The sequence below is a fragment of the Anas acuta genome, chromosome 2 (assembly GCF_963932015.1).
Source record: "Anas acuta chromosome 2, bAnaAcu1.1, whole genome shotgun sequence".
Lineage (NCBI taxonomy): Eukaryota > Metazoa > Chordata > Aves > Anseriformes > Anatidae > Anas > Anas acuta.
The window spans coordinates 110,767,803-110,790,316 of record NC_088980.1 but is presented as its reverse complement, the minus strand read 5'-3'; the positions used below and the strand labels follow the sequence as shown (position 1 = coordinate 110,790,316).

General features: G+C 38.9%; 1 protein-coding gene across 3 annotated transcripts in view; it reads right to left on the bottom strand.

Moving 5' to 3' along the window:
* PCMTD1 (protein-L-isoaspartate (D-aspartate) O-methyltransferase domain containing 1) overlaps positions 1 to 19,458 on the bottom strand; it is a 40,394-nt gene extending 20,936 nt beyond the window's left edge. The window contains exons 1-3 of one of the 3 annotated variants that reach the window (XM_068671701.1): positions 19,221 to 19,458; positions 5,396 to 5,503; positions 480 to 905 (exon numbers count right to left, since the gene is read on the bottom strand). In XM_068671701.1, coding sequence (XP_068527802.1) covers positions 480 to 786 — 307 coding nt within the window. In that variant the 5' untranslated portion in view covers positions 787 to 905; positions 5,396 to 5,503; positions 19,221 to 19,458. The remainder of the gene's footprint in view (positions 1 to 479; positions 906 to 5,395; positions 5,504 to 19,220) is intronic. The other 2 variants (XM_068671702.1, XM_068671703.1) reach the window with 2 other exon arrangements.
* Positions 19,459 to 22,514: the final 3,056 nt, after the last annotated feature.

Genomic DNA, 22,514 nt, shown 5'->3' with positions numbered 1-22,514 from the left:
AATGATTCAACAAACATATCATGAGAAAGCTGTTTGCATACTCATGGAGACTTATTTTTCAATTAAGTTTCTCCAAGAGATATAGCCTTCAGAATTTACTTTTTTGGATAAATAGAAAAAAATCAAAACAACCTAGAGAAAGGGTATAAATATGGTAAAAATGCAAACTAAAGTTTTAGCACTCAAATTGTTCCTCTATGCTTTTCCATTTTATGTGAAAAAACTGTTTCCTTTCTCTCAAAGGAAAGCTTTAGGCTATAGAAATAGACAAACATGAACAATTGCACCTTGCAAGACACTCCATGAAGTGTCGGTGAACATCTGTATCAGAATACAGTTTGTAGATAACCTATCATATTGTAAAACAACAAACACTCAGTTTCAAGTATAGAACTATATTTTGAAAATGTACATTTTACAGGGCCTGTATAATCTTCAAAAAATATGCAGAAACAATGTATTAAAAAATTCAAAGTTACCTAATATTAATCCCACCATTGTACTCAAATATCCGGTTCCACTACCCAGATTTAAAAAAGACAATCCAGGTTGAAGCTTCAGAGCTTCCATGACTTCGGAATAAATGCAAGGAGCTGACAAGTGTATATTTCCATGCTTCCAGGCCAAGTCTTTGTAAGCATTGTCCCTGTATCCTTCCAGATAATAATCACCACGATCAATTGCTCTGAAGGCTTGCTCCACACTCTCAGTGCGAATATACTGAGCTTCTTTCAAGTTATCAATTAAGTCATCATTGTCTTCTCCAGCACTCACAGCTCCTCCCATGCTGAACTCCTATGGTGATTCAATTAGTTTGCAAAATACATCAGGAGGAGTTTTCCAAAAAGCATTAAGTACGTAATGGATTCTTGGTTCTTCTTTCAAAAGCACATCACAAATGAATCCTGGAAAAAAAGATGTTTACATAACTTGAGTTTCCAAGAGAAACAAATCAACAATGATTAAAGGGTGATAAAACATCATTAGTATTGGACCACTTCACCAAACAACCATTATAGACTGGACAGTTTATTTCATAAAAAAAATTCTGCCTTTCAGATTCATGCCACCTCAATCCACTGCTCTTCAGCTTACTTTTAGTATGTCAACACAGACTGTCTACATTAGCAAGCAACACAAGAGTTTATACAGACAGTGAAAACACTAAGAGCCTGTCACCTGTTACTACCTAGATTTGTGGGGACAATAGCTGTCTTTGGACTAGCTCTAGACCCTTCAGAGGACTAGATATCCAACAGCAGCTGAAGCACACACCAACTTAGTTATGTTTAAAAGGAGCTGAGTTTACATGCTGTGAGTCACCCTGCAGTGGGAGACAAAGCCAGGTGATTAGTGATGACCGTGAGATGCATTTCAGATACTCATTTCTGAGTTGAACCAGAATACTCATGTTGATAACCACATATTGCTCTGGTCTGGATTCAGCACCAGGAGCGGTTCTGAGATCCTCCTTATGCCTCCCGTATCCACTAAAGGAGTACCATTTCCTTAAGTACTTAAAAACTCTTATCTTACTAGCTTTTAAGCAACTAGAAAGTTTTATGAATTCCACACCATGTACTCAGTTCAAAATAATTCCTTCAAATCAGTATTTTATCTGCATTATTACATAATTAACCACTAAATTAAAGCCAGATGTTAACGTTTTGAATTTTATATGAATTAGCAAAATAGAGTACTGGAAAGGAAAGCTTTTAATCCACCAGCACTAAACTAATAGAGTAACCACAGCGAGCTAGTTGTTAACATTAAGTCACCTTAGCCAAAAGAACAAAACCCAAGGAATCTTGGTCCATATGCTATGTTATCTTACTTCCCTCCTTTCCTTTCCCCAGCTTTGTGTTTTGTTATAACCATACATCTAACAATACACAATTCAAGTATGAACACAAGCTGTTTTTCCTAATATTTGGTAGATTTTCCTCAATAAAAATATTGGCTTACAATACAGAAGGCAGACCAGTTCACTTCCAAAAGTATTATTCCAACTGTACAGTAACAAGTAGTATGTTAGACAAAGTAAGACAGAAATAAGCAAGTGCCACTTTCAGTGCTTTACTTCTACATGCTACACACAAATCCAGTATCCCATTAGTTTCTACAAAACAGCCATTCTACCACCAGCATGAATGACTTCAAGTACATGATACTGATGCTCACAAAGAAATACTCACCCTCCTTAATTGCATTAAGTATCACCATTTTTAACACAAATCAACCTGCTTCTTCAAGTATGTATATTTAAAAAAACGCTCAGTGAAATATGAGTATTATCTTTTGTCTGAGATTACTCCAACAAAATCCAGCATATTCCTGTTTCGTACAAATTAGGCAGTAAGTAACTCATCAGAACAATCAAGATACCAAAGATGCCAGTCACCAGAACGAAACAGGTTCACAAACCTAGATTGTGGGGATCATTGCTCCATAATTTACAGTTCAATACTTTAAATGAAAACCTTCTTACACTAATGAATCCTCTTCCATGTAACAGGTCTGTATCAAAACTGTACTCATAAGCCTTTCCATGAAGACTAATGGAAATCTACATAAATTATGACCAACTTCTAATTCTGTGTGTTCCCCAGCCACCAGTGCACAAGATCTGTGCTTCCTGGAGTGCTAAGAGGATCAGAATAGTGAAGCTCTGCAAAGGAGAGCTAAACCTAAGAAGGCATTGCTTGAAGCCATTCAGTGTAGCTTCTGAAGGAAATGAGACTTACAAACTCATATGAAATCCAGAAGTAAACCCACACTTACTAGCCTGAGGGATTGGAATTTTATTTCAAGTAGTGTTACTTGGTGAGGAAAGGGAAAAACAACTCAAAGTTTAACAGGAGAAGGAAAAATACCACTTGGAACTGCTTCAGCTGAAAGACTACATATTCAAGATACAAACATCCACTTGTAGGATGCACAAATGCACTCCCAACCTGCTCACGGGCCAGGCAGTGAGAGAAGCAGGTAAGACCTTGATCCTGTGTAAGCAGCTCAACATAAGGCAAATCATCAGTTGTATCGACAATATCTTCATTACAACCCCGCACAAAACAGCAAATGAGCTACTACTATGAAGAAAATTAACTGTGCCCCAGCCAAAACCAGTATAACAAGTGAAAGTCTAGTGACAAAAACAGTTTTGCCCTCCCTTTACTCTAAAAGCACTGTAATTGTCTTGACAGATACGTTTAGAAATAATTTTAACTAGAAAGTGAATGTTAAGAATCAAGTTTTTGAAGATTAATGCAGCTACTTCACAGGTTTGAAAAAGAAATACCACTCCCAGCCCTACCTGCAGAATGCATTCACTACCTCAAGCCAGCAGGTGGAGAACTTCACTAACTATCTATACTCCACTGGTGAGCAGGCAATCTGAAACTGTTCTGAAGGAAAAAGCCTGTTCTTTCAACTTAAAACTTTACAGAGTTTCTATGAGTGTCCTCAGTTTCACTGCAAACTGTTTCCCTGTAAATAATATTTTCCAATTTCAAGATAGTCACTGAAATAAAACAGAACTTATTTAGGTATTTTCTGATTTTATGGTCTTGGGATTATTTGATACTGAAGTTAGTTAATAAAGGATCACCAGAATTTCTGCTGCTGATACTCACAAACAAACACTCTAAGTTAAAGAAAACAAAGTAGACCTTTTCATGAAAAATAACTTCCTGTGCTGTAGAGAAATATTCTGTCAAGGCATAACATACTTCCTTCTAATGTTTTTATGTAAGCTTTTGCCTTTGTGAATGTAAAATTACTTGCTTCTAACAGAGACAAGAGATGTGTGAAGTCAGATAAACTTTCTATAATTTTACATATAAAAATGAAGCCACCCCACAAGCTATTTTAGTAGAGGCTAAAGGAAAAAGGCAAGTCAGTCCAAGGTTCCTTGTGACTGCTGACCCAGGACCAAAATAAGCACGGCATAACATGCAATGATAAAAACATTCTACATAGCTGCACTCCACAAAGCTTACAGAAAGCATACTGTGAAGCTCAGCAATCCAAAACTGCAACACCTGCAGAGACAGAGCTTAAGGATCATTCTAATGACTGTTTTACAAAGAGTTACAGAAATTACAGAAGAAAGGTGCATAACATTAACAAAATGCAGCCACTGCCTAAGCCCCTGGAATACAGTAGCCAACTGAACTTGTAGTTTAGGAATTTGAATTACAATGAAGTCTTAATAAAAAGTTCATGCACTGATAAAAACCAATTAGAATGTTTCTCATTCTACACTACTTATGAATGTATTTTTATAAATTGGAACAATTTTGAATTTTCTTCTCATATCCACAAATAAAAATATCACAACTTTCAATTTCGGTAAAACGCCACACAACTGTAACACCCCACCTCTGACCTGTATCTGACCTAACTTAAGGAATTACAGTAAAAATTGGTTATCATAAAGAGCTTAGGTTGAGTCTTTTTTTTTTTTTTTAAATGTATTGTCTCATTAAATAAACAGGTTCTTGGGCTATGAGAACCTAAGAAGTGTTAACAAGTTGAGTGTATTTTAATTCTTAAACTTCTTATAATCCACAAACTCGTCTGAAAGGTTAGTAACTGCACGTTTAGTCAAGTTGTTTGGCAGCTCTCAAATGGACACTAGCTTCTGAAATGTGCAAAATTTCTTTTGTTGTTGTTTTGTTTTTTGCTTCTGAAGTTAATTCCTCACATCAGTAAGGACTACGTGCTTTACTTAAAACAGACTGGATACCACAATAATATCGGCATATCCTTACCCCATAGAGGCGACTTCCTTAAAATATGAGTTATTTTAGCCTACCATTTTGACTCTTGTCTTGCTTCAAAAGATGAAAAACAGTATGAGCAGCATAACAGATGTGATCAAAAGTATTTTAAAAAGTCTGCTCCTCAGAACCAATGCATTCTGAGAAAGTCCTATTTACATTAGCATATCATCCCTGACAATCCCACACATATCGAATTCAGACTGTGGCGCATTCCTCGCAAGTCACAGCGGGTATGCAAAGTTGCTTGGTGAACCTTCCCCCTTCCTGGGGGGAGCAGCATACAGAGAGAAGAAAAGGTGACAGTAAGCCACAAAAGTATTCATAAAAGTAGACACAGGAGCCAGCTGTTGAGTTTACTCAACGAGGAATGTTCTATGACTGTCAATAGGAAGGAATTAACCACACATGATGTAACAGTCTGAAAAAAAAACAGTCTGTTTTACAATTTCAGCTCACTCAGTTTCAGTTGTTAGACCTACTTCTGTTAGAGTAAGTTTCTGCCACTCCTACAGCTGTAATGAACTTGAGATCGTATTTCACCTGTTCTCGTCCCACCCAGTGACTCCTAAAACCAAAGAACCCCATTTTTTGTTCAGCTTTCCATTTCTTACCAAGTATTGTGAAAGTGCCACAGAAAGAAGAAATTCAACTCCCAACTGCAGAGCTAAATCTAAGGCTTCAGCAGAACTTCACGAATACACAGAATGGTTGATTACTATCTGAAAGGAAAATAGAAATTGTAACATTACTTTTGCCATGCAAAGACTGGAGACAGACAAAACATGAACTGTGGACTGGAGGTGACTGTAATAGGTGACTTCAAAAACAAGAACAAACTGTGGGACACAGGTATTTCAGACTGAATTCTTCACACACATTTTTGAAATATTTATACATATGCCTTGTTGCTGAACTACAATAAAATGAAAAAAAAAAAAAAATAGATGTTCTAGGAAGAGTAACTGCTACTTGAACTGCCTTCTCTTCCACAGCTATTTGTTTTCTCATTCCAAATAATTTAGAAAGGAAGGAAACAGTTGTTTTCAGGGTATACTACCATACTTCCTGGTGAATTAAGGGGAATTCTATTGGAAATACCATCATTTATTTATTTTAAGCCTATTAAATTTGTCTCACTGAAAAAACATTCGCTCCTAACCTACTGTTTAGTCGATCGTTTCAACAAGCTTTTCAAGCTAAACAGAAACAAGTACAGTCAGTCCTCCAATTTAATACGCTCCACACAAAGCACACTTCAAGGTTCTTTGCAATATAGCAATGGAACAAGGAACAGACCACAGGATTAAAGTTAAGCCAAATGAATGTAAACAGATACAACTACTGACTTAACCTGAATTGCATTGACCTACTTGGGCAGAAAATGTTTGTCAAGTCTGCTGTGAGCTTAAACACTGATCCTCCTGCTAAGGCCTTCAACAGATGTTTACACAAGGCTCCAGGTGTGCCCTTGCTCTCATTGTCTTCCTCCATCTCCAGCCACCTGAACACACCACATGCCACGGACAGTACCACGCTTCTCTTGGAAGATGCACTGAGGCTTACGGCTCCACAAGTTTATAAACAGTGACAGACAACACTACAGGTCTCATTATAAAGTTACCTTTATAATTACACAAGGTTTTATACTTTTTAAATCAACCCTGCTGAATCTCTAGTTGTCCTCTTAGCTTTTTTCTTTGTTTTTATTTTCAGTTCCTGCAATATTATTTTTTTTAAAACAGAAAATGTAGTTTTGTTAGTTGTCCACCTAGATTTTTTCCCCTTCTTTCTTAGGACTGGAATATATTCGTTTTTCAGTAAGTTTTCTTCTATACTGGGATTTTTTTCCCCATCTGAAATGTTATCTACCCTCTTCACACAACGACAAAGCCTGAATGCCAAAATAAGCATTTTTTATATACCAGTTCTGTATGCCAGGTCTGTTTTCAAGTATGCCAATAAAGAATTTAAAATTCATTACTTCATATAACAAATGAAAAAACCCACATTATTTCCTGAATGGGGCTTTTAATGTGCAGTTTACTACCACATCCTGACTCAGTTCTCACCACTGCTTAAAAAAATCAGCAAAAAGCACTGCTTGCAAAGATGAACCAGCACAGGATTTTTAAGATTCTTCTTCAAACTCATTTCCCCACCTGTGGCACCACACACTTGCATTCCCACTTAGAAACGTGTACACGAGGTCAGTGTTTTCACCAGTTAGCCAACAATGCAGGTTGCAGTACTGGGCTGAAACACTGCAAGTCAGTTTCTGAAATCTGAAGTTGTAGATCTCTAACTAAAGAGTACTAAAGTAGCTTTATGTCCTCAGATAGGAAGACCTCAACCGTCCTGTCTTTTCCGGGGCTATGCTTATGATCCTGCAATAGTTGTCATTATGGTCACCACAGACCCAGCTTCAGTGTTCACGTGCTAGAATATCCCCTGGGCCACCAGCTGACCTTTCTTAATTATCTCCTGCAGAAACACCCTTTTGAGAGACAGGAAAGCTGTCTCACTACCCTGTTGTAGTGAGTGATTAATTGCTAGGAAAAACCATCCATCATTTGCAAACTGTTTTTCCTTTCCACCTCTCTCCTCAGATGTATGCCATCTCTGGGATCCACCTAACTGCATTTTCAATCCCATCATTCGTGTTACAAAAAAGCTTAAAACTGAAAGCAAGCACAGTTTAGCAACTGAACACTTCCAACACGATTTAGTAGTATCCCATTTCACTGAAAGTTTTAGTTTAGCCAGTATTTGCTGTAAAATTTCAATCAGTTATTGCTTCAGCCCCTAGAATCAGGTCTTCCTCATATAGCGAAGCATAAGATGAATAAGAAAATACTCTAAGTGCTCTGAGAAATCAATTTTCAAAGCAGTAAGATGCTGTAAGGTAGTACTATAGTTACAGAAAACCAAAAGAACTAAAACGGTGTATGTCAGTCCTTTAAGTCTATAAAACTAAAAAGTTATTCAAAATTATTTTCCCAATTTCAGAGAGCACTTATCTGCTAGGAAGAAGTATCTTAATACCTGAGGAAAATTATAAGGACTGATGCCTATGGTAGCATATGACACAACTGGAATAGTGATACTTTACAATTGTTGGCAACGTTACTTCAGTACCAGCAATGGACCACAGCAGCATGATGTGCTTTTTTCACAACCTGTGGTGGTAAGCAGCATGTCAATAAGACATAGTTGTCAGTCTGTTGCTTATCATCGTCAGTCAGCCATATGGAAATTGGTGATTATACCTCAAAAGGTTGTATGTTTATCTCTATGAGCGAATGCTAACTCTGGCCTGATTCTGTGTTTTCTATCGTATCCTACCAACTGTAGAAATCAAAGCAATTAATATCACTTCTCTTCCCCCACCAGCCCAGGAAGTTCAGTGGTGCTCTTTTGTATGATGCTGCATAAATTGGCCTCATCTCCAATGAGCCTAAGGTGCTGCAGTGACCTGTCAAAGTTCCACAAGAGCATATCATAAGCAAAAGGATGTCAGCCACCATCCCAACATAATAAAGAAAATCCCCTACCCTTCCTCTGACAGCAGTCCATGAAACAACCCATGAACAGTCCCCTTATAGTACACTCCTTTTTGGACTCAGATCCTGAGAAGTATTCTGACAGCTCTGTCTATTCCCAGGTTACAACTATTTTAAGACTGTCAAGCATAAACTGGAAGAGTACTGCTTTGTAATACAATGCCTGGGAGAAAGGGGGGAAAAAAAAAAAAGAGAAGCTACTCTGGAGGACCTAATAGACCCACGGGAACAGCAAGTACCAGATATAATCAGCTTGTTCAACAGCAAGACTAAACTATCAGGACTTCATAAGACACATATATAAATAAGTGATGCTCAATTCATACAGATGTCTGTTAGTCTCTGAGTTTGTATCAAGCACCTGTTATTTCAGAAGAGAAACTGCTGTCCATGCACATATTTTACAGGAATTAATGAGTTACAGAATGACCAGGCAGCAAAATTCATTGCCACAATAAACAGCTTTGTATAACAGTATTTAAAAGAGAATACTCCTTGCAAACAGTTTTATACAAGCTGTAACAGTCAAACATTAATGAGAAGACCTGTATAGATGTTGGGGGAAAAACACTTTTGGAAGATCTAGTCCTGATTCATCAGTATGAAAAGTAGTAAGGCATACAAGTGATACAAACATTTTTGCAATATTGAATGTTATTCTGACCATACCACAACTAAGCAGACACCTTGATGTAAAAGACAAGCCAAATTTTCAACATCTTGAAAAGCAATCTATTTCTTTCCACAAAAGAAAACGTGTAATAATTTAGTATGTAGTGGCCAGAAGACAGCAAATCACACAGTAAAATATGATACTCCTTTACCTTCAGTGCTACCCTCATAAATCACTTACGGAATAAACCACAAAATAAAGCCAATTTAAGAAAATGCAAAGCAGGTTTAAACACACAAATCAAAACATTCTCCTAAACTCTTACCATAAATGCAGTTTCTGCAGCTAGTCTTAAGCAGATCAAGTCACAGTCCATATAATTTTCAGTAGGATAAATGTGGCTCACGACAAAATATTCACTAGTTCAGCTACTGCTAAAGTTCAAAAGCTTATTGCACATAAACATTTCCATTTATTTAAATAAACTCGCTTTCAGCAGCAACAGAACAACACAGGCCTGTTGCCTTTAGCAAAAGAAAATAGAAATGAGGTCAAGTGTAAAAATAGAAAATGGTTACATTCCTGACACTTGAAACCTCATCTCAGAGCTATGTATTTACAGCACTCTCAAAAAAAACACCACAGCTGATCAACTATCAAACTCAAAGTGTACTAAAACATTTGGATTTTCTGGTCTTTAGATATAATTCTAAAAGCATCACAATTGCACGCTGTAAGTGCTATGAACAGCTCATTACTATACTATCAAAATGTTTACTTTCACAGCCTGAGGATGTCAACTTTTATCATGCATCCCCTTCTTACAAAACACTATATAAATACAACTTCATCCTGATCTTGTTTACTCAATTCTTAAAATGGTATAGCGCAATACAACACACGTACAGTATGCATACCACATCCACGTTGCATACAACAGTATGTTTTAAGTTATTACTTAGGCCTGTAATCTTCAGGAGAGGTGGATGAGGCCTGCCTACTCGCTTCCTGTCTTTCTCAGAACCCCACTACAGGTTTTCCCTGACGCAGACTTCCAGAAGCATCGCCATGGATCCACCCATTGTTTCAAATGTAACTGGGTACATGCACAAACAATTACTTGAAGGCAGAACCTCATCCACAGACCCATATTTCTTACGATAACCAATGCCTACTTTAATATAAACCAGAGATCTACTACCCCTTCAAGGTTTTTACCACAGCCATGATTTACCATAACTCTGAAGACCCACAAATCAAGTATGAACTAAATGTATATTTAAAATCTACCAAAAAGTCTCCATGGAAATGCAACAGCCACACAGGATGAGTCTTCTCACTGGACTTTCACAACCCTCATGCGTGAGGGGCTCTATTCTGTGTGCACAGAGGTCTCCACAGCAGCAAGTGGGAGGCCATGTGGCAGCAGCTCACTGGGGCCCACACGTCCATGGTGTCAGCAAAGAAGGACATGAGCTCTACCTAGCAGTGGTACCCACAGACACGGAGTGGCCAGGGAACCAGAGCTGAGGGAAACAAGTCAGCTCTTGGAGGGTAAGGGGAAGGCCCAAATGTGCTGCTGGAGAACCTGAGGTATCAGGGAACTGCTGGCGCACTGAGCGAGCACACACAAGGCAACAAAGAAGAGTAAACCCAAGGGACAGTTGGGGTAGAAGGGTGAAACTTTTACTGCAAATGCTTGAAAGCCTCTCATTTTAAAGTGGCTATTCAAGTGTTAGTCTTACATTCAAATTTGTTTAACCCAAGTCTACTCCTTTTCCTGGAAGAGACCCAGGTGTCACTAACATTCAAACCAAGCCCAGTTCCATGTCTTAATGACAGGTGCCTTGCCCTTCTTAAAGCCTCAATCCTTAAAGCTACTGAACGCAGCAAAACATACATATAAGCAGGCCTCGTTGTATTTTATAGCAGCAAGAAATGAGTAGTACTTCCAGATATGAAAAACTAAATCAGGATCAAAGCCTAACCACAGAAAACATCCTTTCCTTTGTGACTAAGGGAGACAGTTTCAGAAGGACACGCTATTATGCAAGAACAGACTCTGAATTTACTTTCAGAGCAAGAACCTATGCCCAGTAAAAAACTTCAAGAACTTTACAGAGAAGGGTGACATTATGCTTATTCATCCAAGTTCCAACAGATTTTTAAAAAGCTACATAAATTTAGAAGAAACTGACTTGTTTGCGTTCTCAGTCATATCCTAAAAAGAACATACCTCTGATTAGCAAAATCCCATGTTTTTAGTGTTTTGTGGTGTTTGTTGTTTTTGTTTTTTTTGAGCTACAGGAATTTTTTTCACTTATCTGAGTATTTGCCATACTCATCCCTCTTTCCAAGAGCACAGAAATGCTTTTAAATCGTTGTTGACATTCCTTTACTGTAGTCATGGCTTTCAGTATCACTCTGAACATGATTGACAGAGGAATAAGAGGAAAGCAGGCAAGGGGAATCATTTTATAATTTACAGAAAACACTTCTGCATATCCTTTTATACTATGCTTTTATCTACATAACCTAAGATACTGAAAAGCTTCTACAGTTAAGATTACAAAATTAAAACAGATTTTTCAAAAAATATGAAATACTAGATTTCACTGAGTTGATAATGACCGAAACCATAAAACTTACACAGCTACTTCACTACTTTTCTTTTTTTTTTTTTAAATGAATAATCACTTGTTCTTCACAAACACTCCAACCTATCTCTGACCTTTCAACAACCTCAGGCAGGCTTGAAATCACAGTTTTTTCAGAATTCCTCCAAATTAGAAATACTTCTCATAGGACTTCTTTAAGAGCCAAGCACAAACTACATAAACACATTTTTAACTTGAAGATATTCCTGGCATTGTTGTTTGTTGTTTTTTTTTTTTTTTTTTTTTTTTTTTTCCCCTTCAGGGAAGAATAAAGTATTATTGAAAAATTAGCATTTACCCACAGTACCAACAGCGGGTACAGTCAGGAGGGGTGTCTGGAGATTTGGGAATGCATCAGTGACCATTTCAAGATATTCATACAAATATATCATATTTCATATACGAATATTCCATAAAAATGGAAGTTCAGAACCTTTTATCATTCTTTGATGTAGCAGCTGTGCATTGCACACTATTGTGTACTCATCCCCACAATCCTACCTTATCAATTTTTTTTCAGTCAAAAAGCACATGGCCTTCACCTGACAGGAGTGTAGTTTACAGATGTAACACAAGAGGCTGCTACAGTCACATAACCTGCCTTGGTTATATACCACATTCAACTCCAGTTTATCCAACATATTCCAGAACTTGTGAGTCAAATCCTACACTTGACTTTTCTCTTGAGAACTCAGTAACTCCAGAAGACATCACAGAATCTCAGGAAACTCAGCAGTAATGAGTCTTAGTTATAATTAACTGAAGTAAATAAGCAGAGATTAAAGCCTATGGGATTTATAATGCTGCAAATTGTCAGCTCTGCAGAAGTCATAAAGAAACTCAGCAACAATTCTTCTGTGCCCTTCCAGTTTTTTCTGACCTAAGTACTGCAATAACACCAAATTTAGAATTTGTAGAAATAAGACAACAACACTTAGGAGAATAGACAGCAGGTGACTACACTGAACGAAAGCAGACCCACATTTCATTCTCAAAAGGGAAAGGGGAGAGTTTTACAAATAAACAGCAGGGTCACATGCCCAGCAGAAGAGCCAGCAAACCCCACCTGACAGAATCCAACATCAACAAGAGCAAAGACAACTCTGGGTCTCGAGATTTTTCCAAAATAAGTAAGTTACTTTAGTGGCAAACTGATGTCCCGACAGAAATACTGACAGAATTCCTTCCTAACTGAACATATTACAGCAAAAATATTAACCTCTTGTTTTCCTAAAAGTACTCATTTGGTGATTTTAAGAGTTCATTCTTTCAGCACTTAATTTCCATACAATTTAGCCATACCTACAAGCAAAAAAAAAAAAAAGTGTGTTGAAAATCATTACCAAGCAAGTGGTTCCAACAATTTTTAACTTCTACCATTACACATTACAGTGGTGGTGATTGAGTTGAGGAGTATTACTTGATTTTTTCTTTGAAACACTTGTCAAGAAAAATACACGGTAATTCCTGAATATCTGCTGAAAAAATTCCTACAGAAATAACACAAATTTTCAGAATAGTAACGGCTTCTCATTTTCTCCCCACCACAATCTTAATTCCTCTTTCAATGTTAAAGCAACCACTTATAGGAATCTAGCCTTTCATTTGGGACACAGACACCACAGGCATACAGATTTCTGTATGTAAGTCACTAGCTGATTATTACCATTAACAATTCCAATGACTGTCAGACTTTACTGATGGAAGCCACATATCGATGCAGTTATCTCCTCTTGGAGAAGCATCTTTGGAGGTACTTTTGAAACAAGCATGAATGAAGAATTAAGACATCACCTCTGAGATGTTCTCTAGGATTTAGTTCCCTTTCACTCCTGAAGACAGGAACTGATGTCCAGTATTTTTTACTTGAAGTCTAGTACCAATACTTTGCACGGTGACATTCATACAGACACATATTTTGTATCTGCTGTATTACCTCACTGTATCTTAAGTTGGTATTATGTAAGAACCCTGACTTGATGGTACCTCTTACCTCTAAATCTACTGACAAAGGTAGGTAGATATCAACTGAAAAAAAAAATTGCCAATGACAGTCAAATGCCTCCTGACTGAACATCATCCAGTATTACAGAGTTGTTGCTACTCATTCTGAAAACAGTTTTTGCATTTGCCATTAGAAATGTGCACCTATCATTAAGGACAATAATAAGCCAATCGTTAAAAATGTAAGGAAGAAACAATCATGATTGACAGGTTAAATAAGCATTTCTATTTAGCAATTATGCAAATAAAAGCTTTTGTAATAACAAACTGTTGATACTTGACATGTGATTCAGGTGCTTAAACACAGACCTCTAGTATTATTGCAGATGCTCACACTAACTATAGGCTACTCAGGCTATGATAGCAACAATTACTGTTAAGTAATGCAACGGAAATCGCTTCTGCACACATCCTGTCCTTGCTTCCCTCTGAGTATGTGAGAAGAGTTGCTGCAGCTGGGTGATTTAAGACACTTAGAGAAAAAAAAAAAACCAAACTGCTCGTGACTGAGGGAATGGGTCCTTCAAAATGAAGTGGCAGTTGAGTCTGGAAAAGTAACCAGGTAAGTTAAAATATCATCAGCCAAAAGATCTGTAAGTCAAGAGACCAAAAGAAAATAACCTGGAGGCATTCCAGATCCTGTGAGCAAACTTGTGAGCAAACTAAATACAGTCACTACGCAGGCTGGTTGTGCATGTGCGCATGTATATATATATATATATATATATATATATATATATTAAAATACAATCTCCAGTAAGGCATGCCTGTTAGCAGCCTAGACAGAAGTTATCCTTTCTCTAACTGCTAGGCTACTTCTATCTGGATTTATCCTGCCTGTCACTTTTTATTCCCAAATTTCATAAAAATTTAAGCCTTCAGTAGACCCTCTGTCATACTGAACAGCTCACTCCCCAGATAACAACACTAGACATCTATTTGAAGGTGCTATAAACACTCCTCTATACCTGCAATGTGAAACTATTTTCTTTACAAGCTTTCAGGCTCTACATTTCACTATTAAACTACTTGCTCCCTAAACCCAAGTTTCTAAACAGCATTTTTAAACAGTAATTCTATTTTTCTTCCTGTACACCCTAGAAACACTGCAAATCAAGGTAAACATTTGTTTTGTGAACCCACAGTGATCAAATATTATCTTGAGAAAATCTGCAGTGAAATACAGCCTTTTAAATAGAGGGTTATGATTTCTTAAGTCACATTAATGACACTCCAGGTACCTTAACCTCAAACTCCCTACAACTCATACAACTCGGTATTCTGCATTTAGAACAAAATAGGTTTTTACATTTTTTCTTCACTAAACACTATACAAAATAAAGCTGAACTGAAAAACTAGACTTCATTACATGCATTTTCTAAGCACTGGGCTCCAAGCATTGAACTGTCACATGGCAGCCTTCTAACTAGAGGAGCAGTTTATTCCTGTTTCATGGTCACCTCCCCAACCCAGAACTCCCCCACACGAGAAAGCACCAGAATGTGTAGCCCAGAGTTACCATGGTGACTTCCTGATGTCACCTCTGAACTATTTTTGGGCTGTAGGGTTTGGGTGGTTTTGGTTTTTTTTAACTGCTCTATGGTTACTTCTAAAACACTGTTTTCCTCCTAACAATGAGGGAGGATTTGTGTTTATGTATCATTTTAAAGGACTGATAAAACTACTTGAGAAGTCACATACCTATTGCGGTTGCAACATACAAGTGATGGACACCTCAGTTTCTTTCTAGTTACAACTTCAAACACTCCTTGCATTCAGAACTAAATTCCTCTGGATTAACCACCATTTTCAAAGGTATCTTTGCTTTCAGTTTACTTTTACTTGTTACCTTAAAATTTTCCTACAAGCTTCTAATCATCTTGCAATTCAGATTTCTGTAGATTTTTAAAAAGAATTGACATGCAGTTGTCAGGATTTCAGGCTCCTTGTGATGAGTTAACAGCACTGCCAACTTTGCAGTAGCAACACTAACTCTGAAGCAAGAAGTTGGCATGATGTACCAGGAGGACAAAAAGGAGAGAAAACTAACACTACTGTTCTGAACAGCAGCCAGATAATCCTTCAATCCTGAAAAAAAAAGATACTCAACATCCTAAACTGCTACAAATTCTGTCCTTTCTTCAACACTCAGAAGCCCAGCCCAATTTTCTTAAACAGAACAGCAAGAACTGCTTGAAGGGCTTGCAGTCAGCAGGCCTAAAGCCTCTAATTAACATCCAGAATACACAAATAAGCCCAAGAGGAAATGGAGCACAGTAGTTATTTCCAGATGTTTTAATGTAATTATATCCACATTATTTAATATAAGCTCCCTAAAACTCCATAAAAGGAGAGGTAAGAAGTGAAAAAGTGCAATCACACGTCTGCAAAGCAAACATTAGAGTTCTCCTTCAGAAAAACCCTATACTCTGGTTCAAGAAGAAGAGGCACACCAATCTACCTGATCTAACTCTGACCCTACCAGAAGGCTCCTAGTGCACCTTTAGGCAAGTCACATCCCTAAATATTCATTTGCAAAACAAGATGGCACACATTCTTCCCACCTTAGGTTTGAAGAAACTATATTCTAAGTAGGAAAAATGAGTAAGATAGTATTCAGTGATGTTTGCATCTGAAACTGCCAAGCACTGTAAATTTCAAAGCACTTTTCTTACACAGAAGTAACTCATGATCAGCTAGAGAATCACTTGCAGTTCAAACAGCACAGTAAAACAGAGCTTTCATCTCTATTTTACGCAAAATCCGACTGATTTGGGAACATGGTAGGAAATGAAAGGAATGGGTACATGTTAAGACGTTTCTCCTCCAGAAGACTGACTGTATTCTCAGTTACTTCCTACCATCCACTGAAGACTTCAGTAAATATTCCTATACCGCCCATCTATTTCAGAATTATTTTTATTGCATTTGTCTTAAAAGTCTTAAAATTACTTGCATAAATGCTTCTGGAAGGCTGCATGGAAAAGTTATTTCGCCAGTATTAAATTTTTGGAATACCTTTGGAAGAAACTGTATTACTAACCAGCTCTTGCAGCAAGAACCTGAAAATTTGTCCCAGTTTTACTCTTCTTTCAAGTTTGCCTAGAAAAGTTATAGGCAATGTGCTTTTTAGAGACTTCAACCTGCATCAATATCGTGCCTGACCCTACCTTTACCTTCAGAACACACACACAGTCTCAAAGCAAGAGCTCTTCCAAGTTTATAGAAACTCAGCCAAGTAACTGCTCTGGTGCAGTCCAGCGCAGGCATGGAAAACTACAATACATGTTTGGCAGCTAGGTTCTATTATTAGACTCTTGTAAGGCAGAAACCTCTTCAGAAGGAGCTGTTGTGGCTTGGGCAGTCATCAACAAGAAAACAGTAAGAATGACCAATCTGGCAAGATCCCAAATTCTTGCCAATCTGGACTATAAAAACAGAAAGACTTCATAAATTAATAAATGTGGTGTTTCAGTATTGAAGCTGGCTGTTCAATTACTTGGAGCAAGTCACAACAAAAACAAAAAGGTTGAGGTTGCATGAAGAAAATCCACAGAGTAAGCCAATTAGGAGAGGCAGAAATTTTTTTACAAGACCTTTGATGTGAAGATTATGCAGGGAAGGCACTTTATCCTACACAAACCCAGAGATAGCATTTGGCTGTCCTGAGTGCAAGTTCAACATTATGTAATCATGCCCAGTTCTGCAGTTTTATGACGTTCTCCACACTGCAGACCTCCCAACAACATCCAATTGTTTTTCCTTGCATTTCTGAGGGACACTGACTTGTCAAGCACATCTGGCTGCACATCCATCTCCAAAGCCCTCATTGTGGTTCTCTGACCTCCACAATGCACCTTATGTTCCAATCATTACCTTTATTCACCCAAAGGCAGTTAAGATGGTGATAGATCTTTCACACATTTGTCCGCCTACACACACAAAATGTTTTTCAAACTCTTCCAACAAATCAGGCATGAGTTCTGCAGAAAACAGCTCCATTTATCCAAACCTGATCCATTCCAGAGATGGGCTACCCTGTACCCACAATGAAGTAAGGGGGGGAGAGGAAAAACAAAAATCAGATTATTATTCCTTCACAAGAATAACACAAAGGCATCCTCACAACGCTTTTTTCTTATTTACTGACTTTGACTTTAAGTATTAGATTTACCACGTTTTTGCATCCTGAAGGCTTTCTTTTTAATACAGAGGGCACAGGAACAAAATGAATCAGTATCTTCATTATATCATTCAAGTGCTGATCCTCATCCGTGCATCTCCTCTGTGTGCCTGAGAGTTTACTGCTCGTTATCAGAAGAAAACTTACTTCTTTGAAGTGTGCAATTGAGCTGTGCTTAACTTTTACTTGACAGGATACCCAGTTAGAGGGAAGTACCTACGCAGCTACTAGTAAGTACCACAAGGACATAAGCATTCTCAGCATACTGCAGCAGCTCCATCTCTTCTCTTACAGAGCCCCAAAAACTGTTTTCCTCCTTCTAACCAAGAAGGAGGGATCTCCCTCTCCACCCCAGCAGCTCACTTTTCACCACAGGCGTTGTGTTGGTTTTGTTTTCTTTTTTAGTTTCTCCCTTCTGCTGTCAAAGTCAGCGCTGCACAAACCAGGCCCCAGCTGCTGCCTGCGGATCCCACACACGCCAAGATTCCTCCCCTGGCTCCGCAGCCAGCCGACAAGGGGACGGCAGGACGAGAGACGGGGCACAGCCGGGTGACGATGCCGAAGGGCACCCACCACAGCGAGCAGGAGGGAGAGGAGGCGGCCGGGTCCTGCTCCTCCTCCCGAGCAGGAGCGCGGTGTAAACAGCGCCTTTATGGCAAAGCACCAGCCCTGCTCGCAGCACCCTGACCCTACAAAACGCTGCCTCCTCCTCCTGCTTTCTCCAGCACCCCACACGGCCCTCGGGCTGCTCAGGCTCGGGGGAGGGGCAGCGAAGTCACCTCCCGTCCTCGCTGCGCTTCCCTGGTTTAAAAAAAAAAAAAAAAAAAAAAAGAGAGAAAGAAAAACAAACGCACCGGGAGGAGGAGGAGGAGGAGGCAGGGCACCGACCTCCTACACGGGACAGGCAAAGGCTGCAGCCCCCCCTCGAGCCCCGCACAGCCGCTGGGGACCCAAAGCAGCCCAATTTTTTGGGGGGGAACACAAATATTTTATTACGCAGCCGACGGAAGGACGGGGGAGGGTTGAGGGGGGGGGAGGAGGCGGCACAGGCTGCTGAGGGCGTGCGCAGGCGAGCCCCGTCCCGGACCTCCCCCCCTAACCCCCCCCACAGGGGGCAGGCTGTCCCGGGCTGCGCGAAAACAACCACCCCCCCACACCTCCCAAGTCCCCAAAATCCCGATTTTTCTCCCCAAAATCCAACACCCCTCAAAACAAACAAAAAAAAAGAAAAAAAAAAAAAAGAAAAAGACGCGCCTGCGCGCGGGGCCAACGGACAATAGGCAACAACGCTCCCTTTTAGGGGGGGGGGAGGGATTTTCCCCTTCACCTCCCCCCCAGCTCTCACCACACGGCGACCCCCAGAGAGACCCCACACACACCCCGCGCCCCCTCCGAGCCCCCCGACCCCCAGCACTCACCCGGCCCGCCAGGGGACGGGCAGAGCCGCTAAGGATCTGCTCGAAAAGCCGCGGGGGGCTGTCGCCTGCCGTGTGTGTGTGTGTGTGCGTATGGGGAAGGAAGGGCAGCGTTTGGGGGTGCCGGAGGACGCTGCGCGCCCCCCTTTCGGGCCGCCGCTGTTTGTTGGTGTGAGACGGCGCCGCCGGGGGAGGAGGGGCCCCAACAGCTGAGAGGATGTAAACACAAGGGCACGTGACCGGCCCCTCCGCGCCGGCTCCCAGAGGGGAAGGGATAAAAGGGGAGGGGGGGGGGGGGGGTTGGATTCGGCCCGCTGATTGGCGGCGCTCGGAGAGAGCGAGGGCCAATGGGAGGCCTCGCCTCCGCGGCTGTCGTCATCAGTCGCTGGGGCACGAGGGGAGGCTTCCCGCCGGGGGCAGAGCCCACATGCAAGCGAGAGGCGCAAGGTTTTGAGCTGTGGCCAGCGCTTGAGTAGTGGTGGGACAGGATTTCTAAAAGTCCTGAGACATGAACGACATCGAAATGTGGCTGTTAAGGGCCCGGGAGTGAGCGTTATAGGGGGTTGGGGGCCTTACTTTTTGCTGACCCTAAGAAGAGAATGTTTTTTCCACAAAGAATTTTTGGACAGATTTGCAAGTGTGTACAGTGTCCTGCCTATTGGGCATGTGATTTCCTGCTTTTCATTCCCTCTCTTTCCATCATATTCCTAGATCTGCTCACATATAACCCACACATCCCCATTACCTGCCAGACAAAATGCATTTAATCAATATTCACTCAGGACAGAAGTTGTGTCCATATTTTGCTCATTTGATTTTAAGGACATTTTCTGATAGCTGTTTTCCTTACGGATTACGATGAACTGAAGATACAAAAGAACTAATAATATTGTTTTCTTTCCATTTGCAGTGCACATGAACATCAGATTAGGAAGGTCACTGAGCCCTCCTCTCTCAAAGCTGAAATTCTAACTTCAATATCGAGGTCTAAAAGAAAATTCTACACAGTCAATTATGGTTCAACTAATGCCTTATCCATCTTCAAACCAGAAGTAAGGTGCATATTTTCTGTTGCAGTAACTTGCATCTTGATGAGAAGCTCTTAAAGCACAGTGAACATCCTTTCATAAAACAACATTTACTTAAACTAATGTGCCCCCTAAACTTCATTATTCTTTCAAAGTGTTTTTTGTTTGTTTGTTTGTTTTCTATTTATTTTCTGTGCAGATTTAACCATTACTTATTCTTTCAGTATTTTGTCCTGATGTTCTGTTATTTTTTTAATGATCGTACAAATAAAGTATGAAGTAGATGACAGGCTCCAGTTTGTCTTCATTCTCTGCACGTCAATTTATGATGAACACTATTCCAAATAAAGATGATGTCAAATATATATTGAGTAGTTAGGCATACTGAATTTCTTATGTACATACAAAAATGTTACTCTTTAGACTAAAACAGCATTTTGGCCTTCCTAAAAATGGCAGTAGCTTAGAAATAGAATGAGACAAACAGCATTAATTAGATATAGTCCTCTTAACTCAAAAGTAACAATGTATAATTTACGATGTTTATGTTTTTGTGCACATCTCAGATTATGAAAACCATTTATATATATCAATGCATTTAAAATGGGTTGCCTTGACTCAGTTTCAACTTTATGTTCTGCGGTACTGAATAATTTTCAAGTATTTTCATATGCTTTGGGAGATATATATATATAAAAAAATATAAAACTTTATTTTATTTTTTTTTCAGAGATATTCACTTGCCAAAATGGCCTCTAAAGATTGACCTTGTAAAATTTTTGACGAAGTTTTAGCTGACAGCATTCAAAATATTTTTGATGTTCTGCAATGCAATCTAATAAAGTTATAACATTATAATGTTCTGTTCGATTTCTTAAGGTTTGTATTTCTTAGGTATTACCCCTACGAAGTAAGAATTTTTTTCCTCCCTATGGAAAGCTACAGGAAGGAGAAGAACATAAAAGACCCACCTTTAAGCTCTATTTCTATGTCAATTATTTCACATTATGGTGCATGCATTTGAATGTTGACACAGATTTTTCAACAACACTGAAAACTTAAAAAATGTCATTTTGAAACAGTGATCATTTTAGGATTTTGCCATTTTCTGTAGTTAATGAAAACAGATTTTACAGGTAATTTTTTTTCCTTTTGCATTGACTTTTCTAGATGTGTAAAAAAGACATATAGTACAAAGGCATAGAAACAAACCCTAAAGTAGGTGTTTTAACTAAGACTATTTAATGTTGTGTGAGCTACCAGCCATTTGTTTTATCTACTGATGAACATCAAAAGTACTGCTCTGAATTCCAGCAATTGACTTCCTCAATCACAGTTGTTATAGCTACTGTCTAGTTATATAGAGCTTTAGTTAGCTCAAGAAAAATAATGAAGAAGTAATTGATAGTGGCCCTGAAATCCAAAAAAATATAATTCCTTCTTTATGGAAAGTACATGTATCTGAGTTTTCAACTGATGATTTACAAAGGGAATAAAATTAAATTAAATCAGGATGTAGCATTGGGTCTGCACGAGTCTGAAAAAGACACGTAAGAAGCACCCCCCAGAAAGTAATAAAAGAGATGAACCAACGTAGAATATAAATTACAACTAAAATACTATGGGAATCTAATCATCCAAAAATGCATGAAACTAAAGCTAAATTTCTGTTTAAAGCATAATCCGTAGGTATCCCCTATATATTCAGATGAACTGGCTTGAGTGAGATGATACAAAGACCTAGGTAAGTAGTATTTGATAATATATCATAATTTTTGTTACATCTTCTTGTTTGAAAGTTGTTTTTAAAATAATAGAAATGTTAAGATCTTCCAATCCAGCAAGACCACTTGTTTGTGATCCAATGGAAAGAAATAATTGTGAAAGATATAGTATTGCCAACTCTTGCAAATTTAATGCTTTCTAACATTTTCCCTTATTGAGAATGATCATCATCTTCCATTATGCCAGTGAAGCATGAACAAAAAGTTGGCCTCAAAGAGATGGCAGCACCAGAGTTTTTGGAGTTAATGGTAGTTACTGTCTCTGTCCCCTTTATTGTCATTAGAGGCGCAAGACATGGCCAATGTAGCACAGCCATTAGAAATATAAAATGTTGAAGAACTCTGGACAAATAGTTTCACAAAGAGCAGCCATACATAAGATAAGAAGAATTCATTATTTTCTGAACTTACACTTAGTCCAATAATTAGATTGATTTGAAGATCAGAAGCTGCTGCTTTCCTTCTGTTCTGCAACATAAAAATAG